Raw genomic sequence first — 21,821 nt, 5'->3', positions numbered from 1 at the left:
AGTAATTATTGTTGCATCAGTGGATTTGTACATCTTATTACCTAATGTTAGTCCAGTGCTGAATGAGGGCACTCTCTGACCCACATTTCTGCTGTGAGCCTGACTCACCATTCCTCAATGTCTACACTCGGGGCAATGCGCAGGGAAACGCCGATTACTCTCACACGCACATGCACACGAACAGCGGGGTGCTTATCCTCTATGAAGGAGATGTGTGGTGACACACAGGGATTGCTGGTTATTGGTAATCGTTGCTGTCCTTGACTGTTGGACATGTCCATTAGGTTGCTGACTCTCTTCTGAATAGGTAACAGCGTTTGATTTTGGAGACAATTTTCTCTCTCTCTCGTTTTCTTACTCTGGCACCTACAACCCCATTGTGCACAGACACGCATACAAACACACACACACATGCGCTGTCTTAAAAATGGATTTTTGGAGCTGGATATTTTTCGCCTTGCTATTTTGCATACATAACCCCTCTCAGGTGTCATTGTGTGCCTCTCATTTCCGGCTGCTAAAAATAGGTTAAGGTTGTCATGGCGATAACCTTCCCAGAAGCTCTTTCTCCAGCATCACAGTTTTGACTGAGGCTGAGTGTTTAACCGGCTGTGAGATGCTGGTTATTCTGCTTAGAATTATTAACAGCATTTCCACAAGCGATGCATGTTCAGATTTTACAGGCTGTGTCCATCCCTGTATATTGAAATCCCTTCTTCTTCCACCCACTGGCCACTTCATCAGAAAGTCCTTATAGCTCAAATACAGGTGTTCAGTTTCAGACTGTAGCTCATCTGTTGCCCCCCCCCCCCCCCCCCCCCCTCACACTCGCTCACACCTTTCAACTTTTTGACCAAATGGACATGGCTGTGTTTGAGTTTCCCAGAGTGCCAGGTTAAGAATGTTTCTCTCTTAATATCTTAAAATTATAAATTATATAATTAGACATTCCTGAATCAAATCTAACTAACTTTTAAGCTAAACCTGCAGGTGTGTGTGGTTAGTCATTAGACAGTCACCTGCAGAATCAGTATTTTGTTATTGTTTATTATAATACTGAAACGTTGATTGAAATTTGGTGACCAAAAGTAAACAAGGGAAAAAATGGGTGGGAGGGGGCATGGCTTGTGGTATGACCACTGGGCGTTTTTTTTCCTGAAGAGTTTATAACTCATCCATTGACCCCCCCCCCCCCCCTTCACTACGTTTATCGTTGTGTTATTTGTGTCATGTGTTATGTTTAGCTTTGGAAATCTAGAGTGAAATCTAGAGTATGAGCTAATGTTCCTCCATGGTAACGGTTATGCTGTTTGTTCCCAGATCAGCACCAACTTGTTCAGAACTTTGCCGCCGAGTGAAAACCCTGATTTTGACCCAGAGGAAGATGAACCGTCGCTGGAAGCCTCGTGGCCACACATGCAGGTACACAGACTTTTTTTTAAAAGTGTATTCGTGAACCACTTCCAGTGAACTAGGGCGCTGCTGCTATGATCTTAGGATTGCTGATTTGAATCCACATCATGCAAGAAAGAAAATTTAAATATGGTGTATTTTTATAAATAGTAATTTTAAATACCCCTGCAGCACAGTTCGTGCTTCTAAACAAAATGAGAGATTTGTACAGGAGAATAAAAAACAGATTCCTGACTTTCAATTTAATTTAGTTGGACCATTCATCAATAAATGTTGGCTTTTTGTGATTTGGTGATCCCAAATCAAGAGTCTCTACTGTCCAGCGAAGACTGATATTGGAGCACTGCTGTGAGGATTTAATAGCATTCATCAACAAGATGATCACCACCCCAACTCTTAAAGTATTGCATAGAGCACTATCATCCCTGAGAACACAATTCCACTGCTCCGCAGCTCAATCCTGGAGGTCTTTATAAGCCACTAGGCCATGCCTGGCATTAGGTATTCTGCCAATAGGATCGTTTATCTGGGAGTCCTATTTTATTGGCAGTACTTTTCTACAGAAACGAGACAAGCTGTATGTATGTATTTGCACATCTGTGTCAGCAATGGGTGGAATTTAAAGTAGCTGAATGCATTCATCAGAAGGGCGTCCACAAACCTTTGGACCTATGATGTATCTCACAAAGCATTGCCGGCACAGAACCATGCGTTCATGGGAGGGAAAGCGCAGACCTGCTCTAGCTGCATTGGGTTCAATGCATTTTAAATGTTACCGTTTTATACATTTTATTTTTTTTTTTTATAGAAAGCTGGAAACTTTTTAAAAGTCTTTTCTTCAGCGTCGTATTAGAATATATCACTAATATAACTGTGTCGTAGTGATGCTGGTGCGATTGCTCATTTTGAGGAAATGCTCTAAACCCTCAATCTCACTCAGATAATAATAAGTCACCCTTCTTATATACAATTATCTGCAACACATGGTTTTAGATTGTTTCAAAACGGTGCTACAGAGCTGTTGAGTGGTGGCATAGCGCTGGCTGGAGATGTGACTGAAGTGTGATGACTCTGTATATAAGTGAGTGCTGGATGAGTAACACCTCTAATATTACTGCATGGCAGATTGCCTGCTAAAACGTAACTGAGGAACGAGAAACGAATCATGAGCATAAATCCTGCTTTTAGCTGATGATGATTACTTCCATTAATTCAATTTTTATTGATGATGATGATATATATACCCCGTTTTCCCCATCACCTCAAATGTAGTTTTGCTGGTTTGTCCATGTTTATAGAAAAGTGTCAGAAAACACATAATCAAGTCTAATTGATTGAGACGTGTAGTTTACACAGTGCTAATTGTGTAAGATTCCATTACTTGTTTGCTGCATTAGACTAGTAGCTTAAGTACTAGTAGCTAGTAGCTCTTCCTGGATGGAAGTGTAATATCCTTTTTGTTTATTTAGTTTTTTTTTGTGTTTTCACAGCTGGTGTACGAGTTTTTACTCCGTTTCTTAGAAAACCCAGACTTCCAGCCGAGTACTGCCAAACGTTACATCGACCAGAAGTTTGTACTTCAGGTGTGTGTGTTTTGTTTTTGTTTAAACATGCCTTTGTTTAGAATTTTAGTGGAAATGGTAGTACATTAGCATTATTATTTCATTTCATGAATTATATAGTTAGCAGCCCAGGATAAATAGCTGTATATTATATACCACATACTATATACTGAATTCATCATCATTTGCTGGGTTGTGCAGTAACAGAATATGTATAATGGCTGTATGTGATCAGGGTGCAAAATAGAAGTTTAACTGTGTTCTTGTTTCAGTTACAGATTGAAACAGTAATCAGCAGATGCATTATTAATATAAATATTCTATTGAAACCACTCCTGTACAATGCAGTTTTTGCAGATGGCAAGATGCGACAATATGAAAGAACTGAATTTTTGCAGGATCTATGTCTAGTGGGAGTTTTGGGTTTTTCTGATTCTCTGGGGGAGATTCCCCTGCCTGGGCTGAAATTGTCCTACTTGTTCCAAAGGCAGAGTTTCCATGATGCACGTTTTTCCCGCCAGACCCTTTAAATAGCAGACTGCTGTTTATTCTGCATGAAGAGAGCGGGAGGGTGTTCACAGTGCGTCATTTAAGAGAGCACTGTCAAACAAGTTACCTGGCTGCCATAAAATGTTTCATCAACAGGGCAAGAATGTGTCCTATATTCTGTTCACTTATCATTTGAAGTTTAAATTAAAGGGATATGTAAATATACATATATGTACATTGAAAGTATGTTTTATGTTATTACATGTTGTTTAAATGTTATTCTGATGACTAATATTTATTTAGAAAACAATAAATTGACACTTAAATTCTCATCAGCTGTCAATTGTCAATTGTCAAGTGTGTGTGTGTGTGTGTGTGTGTGTGTGTGTGTGTGTGTGTGTGTGTGTGTGTGTGTGTGTGTGTGTGTGTGTGTGTGTGTGTGTGTGTGTGTGTGTGTGTGTGTGTCTTTCTTTCTCACACTTGCTCTCGTTGTTTTTGCTTTTTTTTTTTTTAAGCTGTTGGAACTGTTTGACAGTGAAGACCCCCGTGAGAGGGATTTTCTAAAGACCATCCTCCATCGGATCTATGGAAAATTCCTGGGCTTGCGTGCCTTCATCCGCAAACAGATAAACAACATCTTCCTACGGTAATAACATATAAGCTGGGAAAACACAAATTCAGCAGTTAATAAAATGGATAAATAAAATACACCCACATCTAAACAACCTGTATATTTCATTACAGGAAATTAAATCTTACACATTCAATTAAATGCCATTCAATTAAATCTTACACAGAAACAATCAGCTTCACTAGAATGAGTTCACTGACCCAAAAGCCTCTAAACCTCATCACATCTCTTTTAAATGTCATGGTCTTAAAGTGATACTTCAGCAAAGAATCTAATCTCCTCACCCCAAATGTGGTCGATCGGCCAAGACATGTTTGGCATCTGAACTTTGCTTCTTTAGGTTTATGCTGAAGCTACAAAACTTTTGGTTTCTGACCCAGTATAACACGGCTTAGTTGTATTGTATTTTGGAGACATACAGTCATGTGCAAGTTTGGCCACGCTTAGCCAAGTGATATTTGATACATATTGATACATTAGTTTTTGAGCAACATCAGTGTGATAAATGAATTAATTATTCAGAGTAATTATTAAACACCATTAATAAATAAAAAAAGAATACATTGTACAACAATTAAGTAATAATTAATCGTGAAACCAAAATCAGATATGTGTTGTCTGCTCCCTGGTGGACCATCCGTGCACTGCAGCCACCAGACAATTCTGTGGCTGAAATGACTTTAAAGGGCAACTTGTTAATAAAGGGGTTATGCAATATTGCTCTATGTGTTTTAGATTGGTATTTTAAAAAACCTGCTTTGAGCAATCAATTCCAGATGTATCGAATATCATACAAATGAAGTCTAAGTGCAAATTGTTATTGAGCTCAAGGCTATTAAAATATAGTTTGTCCTGCTTTTGTTGGAGTAACTGTCTCTACTGTCCAGGGAAAGCTTTCTACTGAACTTTGGAGCACTGCTGTGAGGATTTGATGGCATTAAGTGTCAAGAGAGTTAGTGAGGTCACCACCCCACCTCATCCCCAACTCCCAAAGTATCAGATGGTGCACCATCCTTCCAGAGTCCACTGTTCCACTGTTCCCCAGCTCTGTACTGGGTGGCTTTACACCGCTCTAGCCCACTCCTGGTATTGGGCATGATGGGTAGATTTGGCCCAGTAGGTTTGCCCTTATCTGCTCTAAAAAGTCCTATTCTATTGGTAGTACTTCTCCACAGGGACTAGACAAGCTGTATCTGTGCATTTGCACATCTGTGTCAGCCACAGGGGCTTGCTTGCTTGGTCTCTCTCTCGCTCTCTTGTGCTCTCTCTCCCCAAATCTATGTCAGTGGACACTTCCACTCTGGCCATCTGCTGCAGGGTGAAAATAGCTGCATGTGTGTCATCACCGTGAGTGATGTGTGTATCAGTGTACACTATTTGTTTAACTGTTTGTAGACTCTTTACTGTGAGCAGGATTTGATTGCTTATCGTGTCGATTGCACTAGGTAACTAGTGACGTCAGGTACTGATGTCGGACGATTAGTTACTTAAACTTGTTCCAAAGGCATCATTCCAGAGAACGCAGTGCCACTGCTCTACAGCCCAGTGTAAGACATTAGGCCCATGTGCAGATGTTCCAGAGTGTCCAGTTCTGTTGGTCTGTGTTTCTCTATTGAGGTTGTACAGCTGTGTGGGAAGCTTGAAGCAGCTGGACGCATCATCAGAATGCGTGTTTAGGTATCAGTTGGGCAAATAATGCATTTATGAGGTGATGTTCATATACACATGTATATAAAATGATGTTTTTTTTGTTTTTTTTTTGTTATCCTTGCCTTTGATATAAATTGTAGTCTTTGCACACTCTTCGCTTTTGTGATTGGTGAGTGTAACACGGCACATGTATTCGTTTGCATTACAGATGTGCAGGTTTCTTATCTTATTTGAAATGACTAATTCTGTCTAAACATTTTTAAACTTATTTGGCAAAAACAGAATGTTAGATTGTGCCCCACTCCTCCGTCCTGCTTACCATGACTCAAATTAAGTGTTCCAGGTTGTCTCAGTGTTTTTGATGCTGATTTTCCTGCTCTAAAACGCACCATTCAGAATTAGTCTGTAAATAATAGTTATTGCTTTTATTTATTTGGTGTATATAGTGTAAATTATTTATCTACATTTTTTGTTTCTGAGTGTCTTGCTATCCCTTTCTGCTGTGACACTAAGAATTTCCCCACTGTGGGACTAATAAAGGATTATCTTATCTTATCTTATTTTATCTTAGTCGAACCAGTCAGGAACACTGACTGAGTCGACAGTGTGCTCAATGTTTGTAAATGCTAATACTGTACCCTGGAGTTTAGAGAGTTAACACCTATGTTTTCTCCTCAGGTTCATTTATGAGACTGACCACTTCAACGGAGTGGCTGAACTCTTGGAGATACTGGGCAGGTCAGTTGTTGTTGTTGCTCCCTCCAGTACAGGTTTTCTCTTTTCCTTCATTTGCATGTGTGTCACACTGGAAGTAAAATATTAACTAAAAAAAATCATTAAATTTAATTGGATTTAATACTTGATTCTATTTATTTAACATTAGCCAAACAACGCTTTAATTTAAAAGTTTGAAAGGCTTGATTGGCTGTCCCAACAAGTCAAGTTCTTATCCTGTGACCCTTGCATACCATTCATTTACCTCATAAGGCTGCTGAACGGATCATAAAAATACTAAAGGGGCTGGTTGTTGATATTTTAAAACGAATATTGTTTCAGCGTGCTTTTGTAGCACTATCAAGTCTGTGTTGACGGAAGCTTTTGGGCAACGGTGCTGCTAATTTGCACCTCGTTTTGAAAAGCTGACTCAAAGCTGATTACTAACTGCCCAAACATTAGTAAATCTGGCCACACCATTTCTGTGTGATCCTCCAGTGTTTTGCATAATTCTCCCTCCTGCCTATAAAGTGCTTGTGAGACCGAAGGATGCCCCATGTGGCTGGCCCATTAACTTCATTACTTAATTAACTTCATCAGCTGAAACTGCAAAAAGGCTTACCGCATTCAAATTTGCTAAAGAGCCTCAGTTCTCTGTCTGAGAGGGGAATGTGCTTTCCATACAGGCCTGAATTGTTTGTGTTTGTTTGTTTATTTATTTTCCCTGATTATTAATATTTACTTCACTCAGCTACTGTGATACTGGCCTACCTCATCACCATATACGGTTACTTTTAATGGATTTGCACTGTACTGTGTGTGTGGGACGGGCATTCACTATATATATATATATATATATATATATATATATATATATATATATATATATATATATATATATTTATTTTTTATTTTTATTTTTATATTTTTTTTTTACCCTTTTGGGTACTGAGCAAGTGTGTGCTGCAGGGCTTCCTGTTTTTAGAAAGCACTGCTGTTTTTGGCTCAGGATTGAACCAGCTCTCCACTCCGCACTAAAAATACACACTCCACTCTCCTACTCTGCTGGGGTCACCAGGGTGTGCGTATGTGTGTGAGTAAATGTGTTTCTAGTTGTTGGTGAATATATTATAAAATTTTCTACACATAACTGCATTTCATTTTAATTCATTTTTAAAACTTTTATCTAATCCGCCATCATGTGGCATCAAAAAGAGGAAACCTGTGATCTTACTCTTTTTGAGCAGCATGATTGTTGGTGCCAGATGGATGCAGATATGTATTTCTAGGACTACTTATCTCTTGGGATTTTCAGCACCACAGTCTCTAGAGTTTACTGAATGGTGTAATAAAGAAAATAACATCCTGTGAGCTGCAGTTCTGCAGATGGCCAAACTGGTTTAAGCTGACAGAAAGGCTACAGTAAGTCTGGCTAGTCTGATAACCACTCTATACCATTGTGGTGAGCAGAAAGGCATTTCAGACGGCACAACACCTCATGCCTTGAGCCAGATGGGCTACAACAGCAGGAGACCATTTTGGGTTCCACTTGTGTCAGCCAAGAACAGAAAGCTGAGGCTGCAGTGGAATTCAGTGGTGCACAGGCTCACTAAAAATAGACAGTACATACAAAAGTAGCTTGGTCTAAAGAATCTTAATTTCTAGTGAACCACAGAGATCAGAATTTTGTGGAAACAGCTTGAATCCATGGATCTTGTCAACAGTCCATGCTTGTGGGGGTGGTGTGGTGATGGTGTGGGGTTTTATTGGCATACTTTGGGCTCTTTAATATCAATCAATGACATGATTGCCACAGCCTGTTTGAGTACTGTTGCTGCTCGTGTGCAACCCCTCATGACCACAATGTACCTGTCTTTTGATGGCTGCTTACAGCATGATGATGCACCACGTCACTAAGCAAAAACTGTGTAATGCAGTCATGCCAACATGGAGCAAAATCTGAAAGGAATTTGTCCAACATCTCATGGAATCCATACCATAATTGAGGCTGTTTTTAAAAGCAAAGTGAAGAACAACCCAGTATTAGAGTGTGTGTTCCTGATCAGCATGCTCAGTGAGCGGATGTATAGATGACCAGTTCTTTGGCCACCCAGGGTAGTTTATCCTACAGCTTGTTTAGAAACTATCTTATGAGTTGTAACTGTTCTGATGCGGATGTCTTTACTTCTACTCCTGCAGCATCATCAACGGATTCGCTCTGCCTCTGAAGGCTGAACACAAGCAGTTTCTGATGAAGGTGCTCCTTCCAATGCACACAGCCAAGGGGCTGGCACTGTTCCATGCTCAGGTACTGATAGACTACCTCTCTGTCTCTCTCTGTCATACAAGCGCACACAGTGGAAGTGGAACATGTCTGGGATTTGTCAGCAGGATGACACTGTTAGAAAGTAGAGAGGGAATTGCCTCTGTGATTCTAGACTCCAGTGTTCTTTGAAGAAAAAAAAAAAATCATGATATTTAGGAACCATGGCGCCATCTAATGGCTCAGTTCAAAAGTGATCAGAGGAAAACCTTGTATTATTAGTTAAATAAAGAATTTAGCTGTGTTCAATTTTGAAGACATTGTAAATGGCGCAGATTACATAAATAGATTATCTGTTGTTGCCAGGAAGCAAAGTCTACCTGCTTTTAGATCTGGCTCATATTTGGAGTGCATATCTGGCCATGCATGCTTACCAGATCTTTAAACTTTATCTAGGGGTCAAAAATGGTGGTTGTGAATTGAGTCTGTTCGGAATGTGGCGTTTTAAAGGTGGAGGAGATGCTGATCTCTCAGACTCTCACAGCTGTACCAGACAGTTATATTATTAAATACAGTTTCACAATATAAATAGTAATACTATTATAGTTATTATATTGCTAGTTTTATTATTGTATGTGTTTGGGAATATAAAGTACTGCATTTATTTTTTAATCAAAAGAACAACATTGATTTTGATTACTGCATATCTGAAAAAACTGAACGTAACTGAAAATGGAAAAACATAACGATTAAATTCATTTCCATATTTCAAGAAAAAACGCTCTGATCTGAATGCAAGTGCTGCTGTACTTGAACACCTGAGGGTCATACAGCTCTGTCTTGTCAACCTCATGGATTAGTTTCTCCTCGCCCATGTTAGGCTGGTTTGTTGAAGTGGTATGTTAGCCTGATGTCAGAATGTGTGTCGTAAATTATCTCTAATTAGAAAGTTTTGTTGATTTATAATGGGAGTGTTGTGTTTTTTACCATAAGCACACAGTATTATTGGTTAAAGTTGTTTCGGCAGGTCATTACTGTCATTTTAAACTCTGCTGCTCCCTTTTTTTTATGGCTGGAGGTGGTTGCTAGGTTACAGGCGAATGATGCTCCAGTCAAGAGATCTCAGTGTTGTCCTTAATACTAACTGTGCTAGAAAACAAGTTAACATCTTTTTTTTTTTTTGCTTTGATATAACACACATGTATAATATTGTGGGGAAAGAATAGGACCCCCATGAAAACATTTGTCTTTAATACATTTAAACACATGGACATTTTGATCTTCATTTGAACAATACTGAGAGATGTATTAACTAAAAGGTTGTGTAACAAAAAAAACCCCATAAAACTACAGAAATCTCTTTTTAAATCATTTAGAAAATGTAGTTGGAGGTGTTTTTGACTGCAGTTCACCCCATGGCCAGGAGATGGAAGCAGTTAATCTCAACCAAAACACTACAATCCTTGAATATGCTCTACTATTAGATACATGCCATTGCATACTTACTGTGTTGTCATTTTATCTTTAGTGTTCATGCTGTTTATCTCCCCCCCCCCCTCTTTTGTCCTAGCTGGCCTACTGTGTGGTTCAGTTTTTGGAAAAGGACCCCACTCTCACAGAGCCGGTAAGGCAGGTCAATGAGGGGATGTGGTACAGAACATAAAGTTTGTGTTAAAAGAGGCCTTCATCTCAATGATTGGTTCCTCAAAAGTAATGAGAGTTTGATGTAGTGTTAGTCTGTTGCCTGCTGGCCGATGTGTTCTTCACCTGTGTTCAGCTCCACAAGTGTTGGAGCTTTTCTAGACCTCATGTTCTGCCTTTCTTGATATTTAGAAGAAAGTATTTAATTCAGGATTCTGTTTTGGGTGCTCTTTGTCACCGTGTTTGTTTGTCATCCTGCAGGTGATCCGAGGCCTTCTCAAGTTTTGGCCCAAGACCTGCAGCCAGAAAGAGGTGAGACTGATTATGCTGGAATGTTCTGTTGTGTTCAGTACCAGATTTAACACTGTGCAGCTTCTTTATATTATATTTTAGGAAGTGAGAACAATATTACTCTGTCTGTCTGTAAATCTGTAAACCTTTGTCATACACCTGTACCTATAATGTAAAGCTACTGTATGCTCCCTGAGTTCTTTCTATGGTTTGGTTGCTTAGGTTATGTTTCTGGGGGAAATTGAGGAGGTTTTGGACGTCATTGAGCCAACCCAGTTTAAGAAGATTCAGGAGCCTCTGTTTAAACAGATCTCCAAGTGTGTGGCTAGTCCTCACTTTCAGGTAAAGACCGTTCAAACTGCATTAACAGTTCTGTTACTGCAGGCACAAGCTTTCTTAAGTGGTTTCACTCTTTAAAAAAAGGCCATTCAAGGCTGATGCAAAAGGTCATGTGGTTTAGTCTGTAATTAGATCAAGAAACAAGAAAACATGTAAGAATAAAGTTCATCGTGTAAAACAACACTGTCTTTCACAGGTAGCGGAACGGTCGCTGTATTTCTGGAACAATGAGTACATCCTGAGTCTGATTGAGGAAAACATTGACAAAATTCTCCCCATCATGTTTGGCAGTCTGTACCGGATCTCTAAAGAGCACTGGAACCAGTATGTATTCAAAAGACCAAATAAGAGTGTGTTTGTGGTGCCTCGGGGGGATTTTTCATGTTTGATGAGTAGCTGAGAAAATATTGATGAGAACGTATTGAAACATAACTGTAATGGTGGTCTTCTCTCTTCTGAGGAGTGAAATGCACTATACAATTTCTTAATTCACAAAACCACTTCTAATTCAATCTCGTTGTTTGGGACTATAATGCTAAATGAACCCCAGTACAGAATGGAATTAGGTTTCTGTATATCTGATTGATTGTCCTGTGAAGTGGTTTGAGAACATTATGTACAACTACTAGCTCAATTATTGTTAGTAAATTCCCATCAGGCCACTGTAAATGTGGATCCATGGGTAATTATAGAATACAAAAAATTAAAAGATGAATCGGGTGATCTATACAGTGGGCTTGGCAGCTTTTCTTTGTCTGCAAGTTGTCTGCCTGGGCCTTCTTTCCAGCAGGGCCTTTAGTGTTCAGATGTAGTGAGGCATCTGACTACAGGATCACTTAAATGACATGATGATTATAATAATCTCCTTTCAAGGTAACAAAGATAACCCAACACACATTTTCTGTCTGCGTTGGTGTCCATGAATGTTACTAATTAGGGACTGTTTTGTAACCTCGGAAAAAAATTCTATAATAGACTGTGTGAAAAGATCAGTGGGTGCAGAGTGTTGCACCCCTACCTTCTGCTGTTGTTAATGAGCTACACTATTTGACAGAAGTGTTCATTGTCGATGCTGCTGCTGTTTATTAAAAATGAATCTTATTTTGTCATGATATTCTTTATGACTGTTTCATAAATACAGTAATCCCCTTAGTGTTTTTTAGCGATCTTTACTTCACATTGAAAGCCCAAGTATTGACTTAATTTAAGAGCTGTTCTGCATGCTGTCCTCTATTAAGAGTTTTAGAGAATTAACATGTAAAACAACAAACAATTAAATTGTTGTCTTCTCTCTCTTAAACCAGGACGATTGTAGCTCTCGTGTACAACGTGCTGAAAACCCTGATGGAGATGAACAGCAAACTTTTTGATGAGCTTACAGCCTCGTATAAGGTCGACAGACAACGGTGAGATTTTTAATCCAAACCCAGAATTACAGAGTGAAAACATCTTAAGGCAACAGGTCTGTCAGGCTTTAAAGTTGCTAAACATCCTCTGTCATGTTCTTTATGAATTAAGAGCCTTTTTATCCTTTTAGAAGTAAATTCTGTAACGCAGTCAATGCCAAGCTACTTGGCCTATGGAGCGAAACTGTCTGACATTATACTCAAATCCAAGGAAATGAGTTAACACATGCATAAATTATGGCCAAGATGAAATCTCTTCTGGTTAAAATAACAGGCTGCTTCTTTTATAACCAGGGAACGCTGCCATGCTTGAGGCCAAATATAGACAGACAGTAGACAGCATAGACAATACGCCAGTGTGATTGAGAGAGAATTTGCTACAGGCCCCAAGCCATTTAAGCCGTGATGTGAAATAGTATTGAATTATGATTTGTGATCTATTACAATGTATTGTGATTTATTACATTTGACTGCAAATTATTCTTCTAGTAATTATCAGTCTTAAGATGTCAGTTATGGGTGCAGCAGTGTTAGCTTACATGTAGCAATGTTCTTTTTTAACTCTAATCCTAATATAGAGGATTAGAGGACCATATTTTTGTTTATGATTATATATCGGATCTTTTGTTTACCACAGTATGCGAAAGTAACAGTGTTTTTCAAGGAATGTTATTTGCTGAAAAACAAAGGTTTGTTGTAGAAGATTAAGAGCCCATAGCAGAGCCGTTGTCGTAATGATTTGTGTAAATTTGGACTAAACCATTTTGCACGCTTAAATAATGCACATCTATCCTTAGAGAGAAGAAGAAGGAGCAAGAGAGAGAAGAACTGTGGAAAAAGCTGGATGAGCTAAGGCTAAGCAAAATCCCCAGAAATCAGAATAACACCCACGGCCTCCAGAACAGCAGCAGCAACAATAACAACATCGTCAGCAGAGAGCCAGAGGACCACAACAGTTCAGCCTTCAGCACCACGGACAGCATTAACCCTGAACCCTGCTTGCTAAATACGCAATGTGCCAAATGACGCAGGACTGCTTTGCTATTTAAAATGTGAGGTTTTAAAACCAGCATCACATGTGGAGATGGGATCTGTAGGGACATTTAAGGCCGAAAATGCATAAAGAAAATCTATGTAGATCTAAATATATATTATATTCTTTTTTTTTTTTTTTTTGGGGGGGGGATAATATATTTGGACTATAAAAGTATTTTTGGATGTTAGTGTGGTCGCGTGATACTGTTGGAACAGTTGTTTTTGTGTCTGATCAGAGATTTTAACCTTTTCACTAATAATAAGGCCTAATTTAGAGCTTTACAGTACAAGAGCATTCTCTTAAAGTCGCACTTTATCCTGATATGCTCACATGACTCGTGTCCAAAGAGAAAAAACCCAATCAGTAGCATTGTAGGAGCTCTGATGTTGTATGAACTGAATTATAAATGAATGTTGGTTAATGTTGATGATTAACCAGCCACTGGAAAGAGCTACAAGTAAGATTTAACACCAGCTGGGTTTGTTTTATATATTCAGTTTCTAGTCTGTCTGGTCAAGCTTATCCTGAAGTCTGGCCACTGGTGAGTCCTCTTCATAAGAAACCCCTACCTTGTACTTCCAGTTCGGTCTGCTTTATGTTTTTACACACGTCCATGTCATTGCTAGGTTCGGAGTGGCTCCACCACTCAAATATCTAGACAAAAATTACTCCGTGCTCACAAACTGACTAGTGCTAGAGAGTGTTTAACACTAAACTGTGCTTCAACAGCTGGAGCAACAAGACTAGAGTTTCTAATAAAGTGACCAGGTAGGACTTCTCTAGTTATCTACTTCAGTACACAACTGCCCCAGTGATCTCATAGGGCATTTGTCTTTGTGACCACCTGAAAAGTGGCATTGGGCCTTTAGCTAATCTCTGCATTCATTTACATGTCACTGTCGCACCAGTAGCTCCTGTGTTTTTGCCTTCATCTGTGAATGAGTGTAGGTGGATGAACTGTAGCTGCACTGAACACAGCTTTAATTAGTTATGGAGAGATTTCATCTGGGGCTGAACATGAACCCATTTCCATAACGCTTATTCTTAGACTCAGTCTTATGCTGATGATGCCAAATACATTGTTAGTATTTTTAGCAAATGGTTCCCAATTGGCTGTGAGTAGCTGGAGGAAAAAGTCAATGGCCGTGTTTAACAGTGTCCAAAATGGTATTGTGGAATTGTTCTGCCTTTAGAGCTTTTGGTTTGAACTGGGGTTTTTTGGTGTGGTGTGTTTAGCACTGTTTGCTTTATTACCAAAAACTGTCCTTCCACTCACTGATTTTTCATTGAACATTTAATGAATGGCAAACCAGCTGTCTTCAATGAGAGATTAAAGTTGATTAGTTGAGCTAATGATGTTCCGGCAAAGTTGTGGGATGTTGTGCAACCTTGTTGTATTTTCCATCTTAGCAGCAGTGACTAATCCTGTATAAATAACTGATTATTCATCTGTGTTGCCAGCATTCATTTGTATGGGAAAAACACAGGTTACATAGCACTGTGTAAAGGTCAGATCACCCTTCCTTTACTCTATTCATCAAAAAAACAAGTTTAACAGAAAATGACACAGAGGCCACAACAACTTAAATCTACTTAAATCGAATACCTGATGTTTGAGTGGTTGTGTGTTCATCTTTATCTGCATTAAAACTTTCAGCACATTTCTGCAGAAACACTAAAATTGAATGGAAGTTCATCCAAAGTTCAGTCTTAGAAGTTGGAGCAGTTTCTGCTTTTCACCATCCAAGTCATCCCAAAAACAGTGCATGGTGAAGGTGTGGAATCTGGGGTAGTCAGTTCATTGTTTTGAGATCAGCTGTTTGTTGGATTAGTCTGTCTGCTTTTCTCAGTAATAGCTTCTCAATCAGCTCCACCTCCTTTCAGACCCACAGTGCTGAGGATGGAGGGGTGCAACTGTGTGGGTTTTTCAGATCTGATGTGAGAGTGGAGCTTCATTTTTCTCTCTCAAAAGTGAAACATTTGTTTGTGGTGTTAATCTGCTGGGGAGCAGTGTTGGTGGTCTACCAGGGCTTGCATGGTTGTTAGGAGTCAGATTTTTTTCTGCATCTTTTAAAATTTCTATTCATTGACTTTCTCCTAGCTTGTGTAAGAAGCTCCTCAGAGTCGGACTTTTACGCAGTACTGTATGTTGTCTTTTTATTGTTTAACATTTGTTATAGTGTTGTATAACATTTTGGATCTCAGCCCGATAGCTGTTTAAGTTGTCTTGTTTCAGTAGGATTATAGAAATGATCATGACTATGATGAATTCCAACAGTTAATTGTAGTCACTCTCACCTCTACATTAATATGAGCGTTTCAGACTAATTTGAGGTGTTGCTGCAAATTTAAGACCATGCCTTTGTACTAAGAACATCTAAATTTGGTCATTTTAAAGTGTTAATACACTGTAGTTCTATTTTAAATGTGAGTATTGGGGATGAAATGATGACTTGAATATTTTTGATTATACTACGTTTTAGAAACTTGAACCTTTAGTCTGTTTCATTATAGATGTGCTGTTCACACAGCTTCTGGCACTGCAGTGCGAACGTTGGGTCTTTAGGGATCATAAATACAGATATAACGGGGTTAACAGGGTTAACCACCATAACAGGTATACCCGGGTGTCCACTTGACACTTAAAGAGCAGGATGAATGTCGGGGTGGTTCACTAGCTTTCTTCAGATATTTAAAAGGGGTCAAATGTTGGGGAATATTTGCCAGCAGGTAAAAGGAACATGAACTGCTTCTAAAAACTAGTAGAAATGTAGAAATAAGGCCTGCAGTGTTAGCTGGGGGGGATTTATTTTTTCATGGAAGACAAACTAGAGCCATATATTTTCACAGTGTATTGTACAGTGTGTTTGGGAGTAAATCAGGGTTGACTGGACCACTCCTGGTCCACAGGTTCGCTAAAGAGGAACCTGCTGTCTGTGTGTGGGGTATGCTGTGGCTCTGTGTGCTTTAAGGTGAGTATTTGTTTCAGTTGTTCTGTTCTGTGTTGTATCTCTCTGATACGTCTCTATCAGAGTAGCATTCCTGTCTGTATGAGATCCAGTCGGACTTTGAATACCACTGTAATAAAGTTGACCCTATGTTTCTACCAGCTGTCTCAGGAGTGGTGTGTATTCACAGGTGTAACATGAGAACATAGATATTTGAAGTGGATGGATGGATGGATGAATAGAACACAGTAGCCAATGAGAACCGAGCTCATTCACATAATCAGCCTTAAAGGCACAGTTACAAATAACCTGTTTAATAAGTGATAAAGATGAATTATGATTTTTTTATTTTTATTATATATTTATTTTTGTTTCATAAAGCCATATAACTTTTAGGATGTTGATAAGTAAAGTTATTTATGTGTAAATTAGAAAAACACTGACTATTTAGATATTTTTTCAGTTATGTCAGCAGCTCGGCTGATCTAAAACACCTTAGTGTTGGTCTGTGGAGCCATTCACTAGAGTACCTTTGGGCTGCGTTGAAGTGGCAGAACCTCAGTACCTGACTTCAATGATGGATGAGTAAATGCTTCAAAGTTCAAACATCACGTGTAAAACTTGTCCTGAAAAGTAGAGTCTGTTGGTGTCAGGAAGGGGAGACCCATCCATATTAATACCATTGATTTAGGAAGAAAACACTGGATAAGTAGGCGTCCACAAACCTGTGGCAATGTAGTGTTTTGTTTATTGTAATTATTGATTTTACATGCATATATTTTGTTTGTATAGAGAGGTATTCCAGCATTAACAAGTCTGCTGATAGCACAACAGCTGTTGCAAACACTAATCTTCTCACTTTTTGCTAACTAATAGAATAAGCTGAATGGATGCTGGTAAAGCCACTGCTGGCCATTGCCGCATTTCAACCAGCACACACGCTGCCTGTATTTTTCATGCTGCGTTGGTCGAAAGGTTACAGTGTACGGTATAATAATGTGAATGGCCTGCTGTGTGGATCTTATGCACTGGGCCTCCAGCCAGCGCTCATCAACAGTGTTGCTCATTTGTGTGTGCATGTGTGTCACGACCTATATTAATCTTATACATCCACAGCTCCTATACTACTCACAGGAACAAGGCTGGGTTTAAAGTTGACCGTTCAGCCAAAAGCATGACGTAAACACTTTGCCTGTATAACACTGTGCTCTGTAAACATGAACGTTATACAGCTAAAAACATTAGGAACATCTTGAAACCTAGCTACTTTGCTTCATAGATGATGGTCTGTTAAACATTGCTGAACTGGGGGCCAGAGAATTTTTGAAATTTCCTTATTGGAGTATGTTCATTTTATGTTTACTTTTCATGTTTTCATTTTTACTTTATTTACAACAGTTGGCCAATCATAGTAAGTTATAAGCCCAGCTCTTCGCACTTAAGTTATACAGAGAGTTTTTAGCTTTGGCTGCTTTATGAATCATAATACTCATATCAGTCTTAAAGACACAAGGCCAAAAACAGCCTATTGATTTGTAAGGCATTGTTCATAGACCTACACAAATTTTGTAAACTAACCTCAAGCAAAAAGAAGAAAAAAACAAACAAAACAAAACAAAAATGTATATAGTAATACAGTGTATAGTGTGTGTCTAGCCTTAACCATTTCCAGTGTCCTGCTGAAGGAAGGCCAGTATTTCCAGTTCTCATCCACTGTGTTTTTCTAATCAGTCCTGTATCACAGTAAATCAGGAGAGCTGCTGGTGTAATGAACAAATCCATACAGTGACTAGAGTTCAGAGAGAAGATCAGCAAGCTCAGTTCACGGGAGTCCATCCATCACATCGTTCTACATATTAACGAGACTACTTTCTGTACTGAATCATTTTTGTAGGCGCACCATCAGCATCCACTTTCTTCCGCCAGTCACACTTCAGAGGACATTTTTCATGCAGGGAATACATCAACAGAAACATAAGAGAGATGAAAAGTTACATAAGAGCAAAAATAGGTATTATCCATTAGTGTCATTGTTACAGAAACTGTCAAATGAAAGACTTGAAAGTGGGGGATTGTCTTCTTTCAAGCCAACCACACACTCCTAACAGAATATATCATTTATATCAGACGTTGAATTCTTTGTTATGTAATCTTATTACAACAGTTCAACACTCTCAGTAAGTGGTGTAATTGCTATTGATTTTGCTGGCTTGAACACATAGTGAAGCTAAAGTTGCTCTCCTTTATTTAGAGGTTTCTATTTCAGTGGCTGTAAAAGCTCTGCTTGCTGTAGTGATCCAACGTTAATTGGACCAAAGCTCAAAATGTATTAATGGTTTAATACTGGTGTTGGTGCTCAAGATAAAAAAGATAAATGTGGGATGTGTTATTACTGGGTGAAGTTCGCAGAAATGATCTGATTTGCAAGTTTGCACTTTTGTGGTAAAGCTGAACTTGAAGAAGAAAAAACTTTTTTTTTTATCTTTTAAGGGTGAAATTTCCAGGTAATGGGTTAAACACATGTTGACTCATACAGAAAGGATGTAAAGACTGACAACATTTACTTTAACGCAAAGCATATATAAAGAAAAAGCAGTTCATTACACTGTAAAAGTGGTTCATCCATTCAACTAAACAAAAAACAATGTGGTATTTTGAATTGAAGTATTTGAATGGAATAAACACAGTTCAGCTCTTATGACAGTATATTTTTTTCAAGTTGAATGGATGCATCACTTTTTACAGTGTATTAATGAATCAGTTGGTTAATTACTTAATCAGTAATAAAATGTAATTTCTGAAACTTTATTAGATGTAAGAGCATCTCCAGATTTTAAGCATGGCTTAAACCTCACATGTTTTACTAGTCTTATCTGCAGCATTCAGTGGGTTGTTTTTTATAGACATACTATATTCCTTCCATTTCTTAATAATGAATTTAACTGAACTCCAGGGGATGTTCACCTCAATAACCTTGTCTCTGAGTAGTGTGCAGAGTGTTCTGTGGTCTTTATGCTTTATGTGTAGCCAGGAATACCGATTAATCAGTGATAGGACCTTCCAGACAGGCGTCTTTATACTACAGTCACTTGAGACACACTCACTGCACTCTGATTTTACTAACTGTGAGACTGCTAGCACTAGTTGCCTGGACCTCGAGTTAGGTCAGACACTTTAAAGGGGTGAATATGTATACAGTCACTTATTATATATTAGATTTCACTTCAACATTAAGGTTTTTTTTTTGGTACATTCTTATAAATAAGCCAAATTATTTTGACCATGATTATATTATTATTATTATTATAAAGCAGTGAAACGGAAAAACATCCAAGGGGGAATACTTTTTATAAGCACTGTGCTGTGGGAGTCTTAACTTAACATTTTCCAGAGCTCTCCTGAAGGAAGGCCATTATTTCCAGTTCCAGTCTTTGGGTGAGCTGCTGGCAGAATTGAAAAAAATCCATAAGGTCAGTATACTTCTAACTCACGCATCAGTAACCTCACTGACCAACATCACATCCCAAATGTTTATTTGGATTTAAGCAAAAACACACTCACCGATACAGATAACCACTCCATTTACCAGAGTTCATCCATCAAATCATCCTACATAACATTTGCTAGACTTCTGAATCATCTGTGCGTGTAGGCGTACCACCAGCACCAGATTTCCTCCACACTTCAGAGGAAATTTACATTAATTCAGGTATTTTTCATGCAGGCAGTGTGAGACGGTGCTTATTCCACTGTTTACAGAAATGAGGGGAGTTTCCTTGTCTTGCAATGCCAAGCTGGTTGGTAATCTTTTCTTATGCTTCAGTGTGATTTAACCAAACTGTGTTATTCAATTCAATTCACCTCAAATTTTCAGCTTTACTGACATTATCATAACACAGGCTTATACAGTACAACCAAACACTGTTAGACTTTAGTCTCCAGTGCAGAATAGGTAGGACATACAATAGTGCAATGTCAAAAGACAAAACATGAGACAAGGTGCATAGATAATGCATAAAAATATTCAAACATGTGCATGTGCATGTGTGTGCATTAACACTGGATGATTAAAGTCCAAACTAAGTTACTATACTACTAGTAAAGTGGAATAAATATGTAGACCAGTCTGATGTAGTAAACTGCATCTTGTACGTAAACAAAGTGCAGTGGAGTGCAGTAATGAGTAGTGCCACTAGTGTTCAGGTTGAGAGAATAGTACACAGCTTAAGTACAGAGAGGGAGTTTAGTTAAAGTGCAGAGTGCATACTGTCCCTGATCTGGTGGAGCTCAGTGTGGATATGATGACTGAACTGGAAGGAACAGAGTAATCTGTGTGTGTGTGTGTGTGTGTGTGTATTCAGGTTGAGGTTGGTGCTGCTGGAAAGAACCCGTCTTGAATGGTGGTGGTTCTGGCAATGATGTTCCTGTACCTCTTTCCGGATGGAAGGGGTTGAAACAGAAAGTGGCTGGGGTAAGTGGGGTCAGAAGAGATGCTGATGGCTTCCCTATGACATCTCTTGTTGTAGAGGTCCTATATGGGTGGGAGGGCAGCTGTAGTGATGTACTGGGCAGTTTTCACCACTCTCTGCAGGGCCTTGTTTTCAGCAGCAGTGGCGCTACCGTGCCATACTGTGATGCAACTGGTCAGGATGCTCTCCACAGTGAACCTGTGGAAGTTGCAGAGAAGCTGTTGTGGTAGGTTGACTCTCTACAGCCGTCAGAGGAAGTGTAGGCTGACTACGTATGATGTGTTGAATGACCAGGTGAGATCCTCAGATATGTGGACACTGAAGAGTTTGAAGCTGCTCACTCTCTCTGCCGCTGTCTCCTCGATGCTCAGGGGTGTGTGCATTCTGCTCTGTTGTTATCAGTGCACCACTGCAAGGAGCTGCACTTCCTCCATGTATGGTCCCTCATCATCGTTGGTGATGTTGCCGATTGTTGTTGTGTTGTCTGCAAAGTTGATAAAGTTGTTGGAGCTGTGTTTTGCAAAGCAGTCATAGGTGAATTCCGCAGTACTTGATTAAACCAAGTAAATTCGTCTTGTATTAGAATAATATGAATGATCAGATAGTAGTGCTGAATATTTGAGCACAGACAGTAGCTCTGGCCTCTCACAGTGGGATAGGCTGAGTGTGCCTATTTCCCCATCTATCCCTGTAAAGCGTTTATGATTCCATCTGTGATTTTATGTGTGCGCTAAATTCCATTGACTACCTGTAAAGTTTTCATAATCTACTAATCAGGACATTCGGTTCATTTTCTTTTCAGGTTTTGGGGCGTGAGATTCCGTCTCTATATGTATATGTAAATGAAATCTATATGTAAATGAAGTCCTTATAACCCTTCCTTACAACATATGTAGAATAGACAAGCAGAGTAGCAGTGAGTGGCTAGCATGAGAGGCAAACCACCAAAGTCATCTTGCAGATTACAAG

General features: G+C 39.0%; 1 protein-coding gene across 1 annotated transcript in view; it reads left to right on the top strand.

Moving 5' to 3' along the window:
• The window catches only part of ppp2r5a (protein phosphatase 2, regulatory subunit B', alpha isoform), a 36,432-nt gene extending 19,891 nt beyond the window's left edge, over positions 1-16,541 (top strand). The window contains exons 3-13 of the mRNA XM_072687434.1: positions 1,321-1,422; positions 2,904-2,996; positions 3,980-4,110; positions 6,424-6,483; positions 8,659-8,767; positions 10,293-10,346; positions 10,625-10,675; positions 10,877-10,996; positions 11,190-11,317; positions 12,298-12,399; positions 13,197-16,541. Of these exons, the coding sequence (XP_072543535.1) occupies positions 1,321-1,422; positions 2,904-2,996; positions 3,980-4,110; positions 6,424-6,483; positions 8,659-8,767; positions 10,293-10,346; positions 10,625-10,675; positions 10,877-10,996; positions 11,190-11,317; positions 12,298-12,399; positions 13,197-13,425 (1,179 nt within the window). The 3' untranslated portion in view covers positions 13,426-16,541. The remainder of the gene's footprint in view (positions 1-1,320; positions 1,423-2,903; positions 2,997-3,979; positions 4,111-6,423; positions 6,484-8,658; positions 8,768-10,292; positions 10,347-10,624; positions 10,676-10,876; positions 10,997-11,189; positions 11,318-12,297; positions 12,400-13,196) is intronic.
• The last annotated feature ends 5,280 nt before the right edge of the window (positions 16,542-21,821 follow it).

The sequence above is a fragment of the Salminus brasiliensis genome, chromosome 1 (genome assembly GCF_030463535.1).
Source record: "Salminus brasiliensis chromosome 1, fSalBra1.hap2, whole genome shotgun sequence".
Classification (NCBI taxonomy): Eukaryota; Metazoa; Chordata; class Actinopteri; order Characiformes; family Bryconidae; genus Salminus; species Salminus brasiliensis.
The sequence above is the reverse complement of the archived record's forward strand: the minus strand, read 5'-3'. Positions and strand labels throughout refer to the sequence as shown.